The sequence below is a fragment of the Micropterus dolomieu genome, linkage group LG11 (assembly GCF_021292245.1).
Source record: "Micropterus dolomieu isolate WLL.071019.BEF.003 ecotype Adirondacks linkage group LG11, ASM2129224v1, whole genome shotgun sequence".
NCBI classification, from domain to species: Eukaryota; Metazoa; Chordata; class Actinopteri; order Centrarchiformes; family Centrarchidae; genus Micropterus; species Micropterus dolomieu.
In genome coordinates, this window is record NC_060160.1 from 17,897,849 (window position 1) to 17,902,344 (window position 4,496).

A 4,496-nucleotide genomic window follows, 5' to 3' on the forward strand; every position below is an offset into this window, starting at 1 on the left:
TGTCTGTATGCAAGTGGGTTGTGGAATATAGGTTGGTATCTAATAAGATATGGTCTTACTAAAAGCCTTATTTTTCACATTAGGGTAATCTAAAGCTTTAGCCAAATCACAAACAAATATGTGATGTCCTAAGAAAAAAAAGTAATTTCTCAATCAACTGGACTAAGGCTTTTGACTCCGTTTGGATTGCCAACAACTGATAATGTGCAGTATGCGGGGATTTGATTTTGGTGAGATGTGCTTGATGCTGGCTCATTTTTGTATTCTAACCTTACATCTACAGTGATTAAACAAAAATGGTGTTTTTAGTCTCATTCCTCTGAGGAACCATACAAAGCCTATTGATCCATTACAACCTTTTTATATACAGTCTATGATTACAACACAATGACAAAAGGTTTCAGCAAGGGATAGAGAAGAGTTAAGAATTTATTACTATCCTTGTTTTTCTACAATATTTGATGGACGACAGTCCAAACATTTGTAAAATAATAAATCCATTTGTTTCATGTTTTGGAAGGGACAAGGTTTGCCAGTTTTGTTCAATTTTCAGTGTTTATTATGTTATTTTCTTTGGGGAGCATAAAATGCAAAGGAACCAGAATCTGGTGCGGCATCCATTTTGGCCACAGGAGGATTCTTGGATTCAGGTGAGTGTTCAACTTCACTTCCAATGCAGGACAGAGGGATTAGAGGGGCAGCAGCTGCACCTGCTAGCAGCTCAAAGCTTTCCAGGAGACACCGGTAAAGAAGGGATGACACTTGATGTCACTCACACCTCCACCTCCAGAACCCAAGCGATAGCCAGCATCAAACTGAAGCAACTGTGAGAGGGAAGATACTGTCAGATTAATGTGGCCGAGCATAATATTTAGAACAGAAGCCTTGTGAGTGTTTCAAGCATTAAATCTAACCTCAGTGAGTAGAGATGCAGCTGCAGTGCTCAGGTGGTCGGGGATGAACAGCTGGGTGTGGGAGTGGATTCCTGCTGGGTGGAGCTGCCAAAGTGGCTGGAGACACAGTGAACAGAGCGTGTGAGAAACCATGATCTAATGAAAGAATTACAGACTTTGTAAGACTGAACATGCTTGGGGATCCTTTGCTTACCATCCCGGTTAGAAGTTCAAACAGCAAAGACCCAAGACTCCACCAATCACAAGCCTCTGTAACCCTGGACACCCCACCGATTTCTGTCAACATACAATGATCTGAGTTTAGTTCTTTTCATGCACAACATTTCTTTATTTTTCCAGACAGTGTGTGCAGTAGTTGACGATTTATTCAGTATAAAGGGGACAAACTGGATCTTGCCACTAGGTGGCAGGTTACACCCAGGAACAACCACTGGTTTCAGCTCACAGTAGTGCATATTTGTACCTGGAGCGCAGTACATCTGTTCCATGGCTTTGGAGCAGATCTCTGACTGAACCTCACTCCACTGGCCGAAAAATGTCAACAGCACCTTTCCTGTAAAAACATGATGTTTAGCCAAAAGTATGAGTATTGTGGTTTTCCACATGCAATCTTTTACAAGTATTTGACGGAACTCACCGTTGCTGGTGAGCAGAACGTTTCTAGGGTTAAGGTCCCGACACAGGATGCCTTGCTGATGCAGACTCTCCAGGGCCAGCAGGATCTGAGCCCCCCAGACACGCACCTCTGCTTCCGGAAGCCCCCAGCAGGTCTGCAATGCCTTATCTGTAGTCCCAGTGGACTTGACAGGGAACCGAGGCAGGTGGCACCAGCCATCCACCTCTATGATCTGGTCATCCCCCCCCCCCTCTGATTCACAGAAAGCATCCATGTCCTCTCTTCTCCTGCCCTCCTGGGCTGGAGGGCTGGAGGAGAACCAGCCCACAAATGGTCGCTCTTTTGCAGGTGCCACCTTCTCTCTAGGACTTAATTCACAGGCCTCCTCTACACACTCTCTTGGCTCACTGTGTTTCCCTTTGTACTTCATCTGTGAAAATGTCCCCTGTTGTCCTGCAATGCTGTGGCAGAGGGAAGCAGAGGAAGGCCAGGAGCTTTCTGAGGTGATCCTTGAGTCTGTGTGGTCAGATATAACTGCTCTGTCTGTGCTCCTGATGACTACCATACCATTTCTTTCCTCAGTGGTGGGACTGCTGCCGTCCTGCTTTGGGTCTGTAACCATATCCGCAGAGTTACCACTCAAAACAGGTCCTTGGTGACAGCCATTGGTATCCCATGATGCCCTGCAACGAATCTGGGTTTGGCAATGGAGAGGAAGATGCAAAATGGCAGGGGACGAACTCAAACCATTATTTTCACTGTTTAGTGATCCTGCTTTTATAAATGAGGTCTGATTTGTATGAGGTGCAGTTTGTCCTAGTGTGCTATGTGAATGACTGTCAGTCACTGCATAGGGTTTTTTTTTCTCACTGTTGTGTGCTAGATCGGCAGCTTTCCAAGCAACTTCAAACTCGGAGCTAGTCTCTGTCAGTCCCATTCCAGCTTCCTTTTTATGGAGTTCTGACATGACATCGAGAGCTTGACTGACACGAGCACATGAGAGAGGAAGAGCGGGATGTTCCTGAGTTTCACTGGAGTGCAAACACAAACTAGGAGCTGGTGGGTGGATGCGGGTGTGGACCTGTGTCCTCGTCGGGCCCGAATGCAGAGTTAGCTGATCGAGTTTGGTATAAAACGCTGCCGCAGAGCGTGTGTTCTGCAGACAACCCGTCTCCTCGATGTAGGAGTGAGTCCCGCAGCTCTCCAGTCGCTGTTGAGTCTCATCCCATGAAGTGGGGAAGTCTGTATCTGGGCTCTCATCGCTTAATTTCTCTGGTATCACTCCCGTGCTCCCTCTGCTGTTGTGCTGGTAGTCTGTGCTGATTGTGGGCGAGGTGTAGCTGGTCTTCAGCTTGATGCTGTGCTGGCCAGACGTGAAGCATTCTGGGTGTTCCTTGGCCTTCTCCTTCCTCAACTTGTGTAGCTTGGAGAAGAGCCTCCCACCTAAAACAATAGGGGAAGAAACATAAGATCAGATACAGGGAGCAATGATGATGATGATTTTCATTGTTGCTAATCTTACATTGTAACAGTGCTAATTATTAAACACAGCAGTTGTTGACAGCTCACCTTTGACATGCTCAAGATGCAGGTACACAGCATCCTCACTGACGTAATATCTTAGCAGCTTAACCATGTATGGCACCCCCTGTGGAATGATGGTTGGCTTGTCCCTGCTCTCCCAGCTCGACTTGACCAGACTCTGCAAGACCACATACACATGATGACTGCTCTTTTGAGAAAGGGAAAAATGCATGTACAAAAAATGTGTATTAAATCATGGTTGGTTTGCCCCTTTAGAGATTAGCGCCTGTCTGTTACTATGCCCCTCTGGTCACTGACATTTGAAGTGCACTTGCACTGGCTAAAAACGTGAGAGCCTTCAGGCAGATCAATGCTGGATGATACTCAGAGAGACAGGATGGAGAGAGCTCTCATCGACCTGCCACAGAACACAAGGACTGGCTTGCTGCCAGATGGCAACCCCCAAAAATCTTCGCAATCAGCCGATTGACTCACCTTTACAACAAATGTCTCCTTATTGACCATACTTTGGACAATCAGGACCTTTGGAATGAAAAATAACATTGTCAGGCTACCATAGCAAAGAAGATACAACAAGGAATGTCAAAACGCAAACACTGATACCGAACCACACAGGCAGAAAGTGGTAGAGTTGAAAAAAGTCTTGTCTTACCTTATCAGCCACTCCCACCACTTTGCACATCTCCAGGTCCTCCACGGGCGAGCTCAAGTGTCTGATTGGACGGAATCTCAGACTGCTGTAACCCTGGTGATGAAAGCCACTGACAATATTAGCTACAATACAATGGAGCCCATTGCAAGCAATTAATGCATTTTCCCCCACAATATCTGAGATGAAACAGACAGGCACTAAATGTTTTATCTAATGTAAGAAACAAGACAGACAGTGCTGTTTTATGTTCATACCAACTTCTCCAATATTATACTTAAATATTATACTTTTTATCTTAAATGATTTTATCTTGTCTGCAAATCTAGATTTTATGTTTTTAACTGAATCCTGGTTGCAAATGAATGACTATAGCCAGCTAGCTGAACTGTGTCCACCTCAATATGATTGCTTTAGTCAACCGAGGGTCAGTGGTCGTGGTGGTGGGCTAGTGAGCGTGTATAGGAAAAATTTTAAATGTCATCAAGTACGCTGTGATGAATTTAACTCCTTTGAAGTTCTCACTCTTAAAGTTGGAGGGCTGCAACCTATCATATTTGTTATAATTTATCGCCCCCCAAAACCGCCTGGAGGATTTTTATCAGAACTTCCTGAATTTTTATCTACTCTGGTTTTAAATTATGACAGAATTGTTCTTTGTGGCGATTTTAATATTCATGTTGATGACCCCAACAATGTTAATGCAACTGACTTTTTAAATATGGCCACTTCTTTTAACTTCAAACAACATGTCAAAGGGCAAACACATAAC

General features: G+C 44.7%; 1 protein-coding gene across 1 annotated transcript in view; it reads right to left on the reverse strand.

Annotated features, from left to right (window-relative positions):
* Positions 1–472: 472 nt before the first annotated feature.
* The window catches only part of rps6kl1 (ribosomal protein S6 kinase-like 1), a 6,513-nt gene continuing 2,489 nt past the window's right edge, over positions 473–4,496 (reverse strand). Inside the window, exons 5-12 of the mRNA XM_046062831.1 lie at positions 3,728–3,820; positions 3,550–3,597; positions 3,100–3,232; positions 1,552–2,973; positions 1,378–1,467; positions 1,108–1,190; positions 915–1,010; positions 473–824 (exon numbers count right to left, since the gene is read on the reverse strand). Coding sequence (XP_045918787.1) covers positions 714–824; positions 915–1,010; positions 1,108–1,190; positions 1,378–1,467; positions 1,552–2,973; positions 3,100–3,232; positions 3,550–3,597; positions 3,728–3,820 — 2,076 coding nt within the window. The 3' untranslated portion in view covers positions 473–713. The remainder of the gene's footprint in view (positions 825–914; positions 1,011–1,107; positions 1,191–1,377; positions 1,468–1,551; positions 2,974–3,099; positions 3,233–3,549; positions 3,598–3,727; positions 3,821–4,496) is intronic.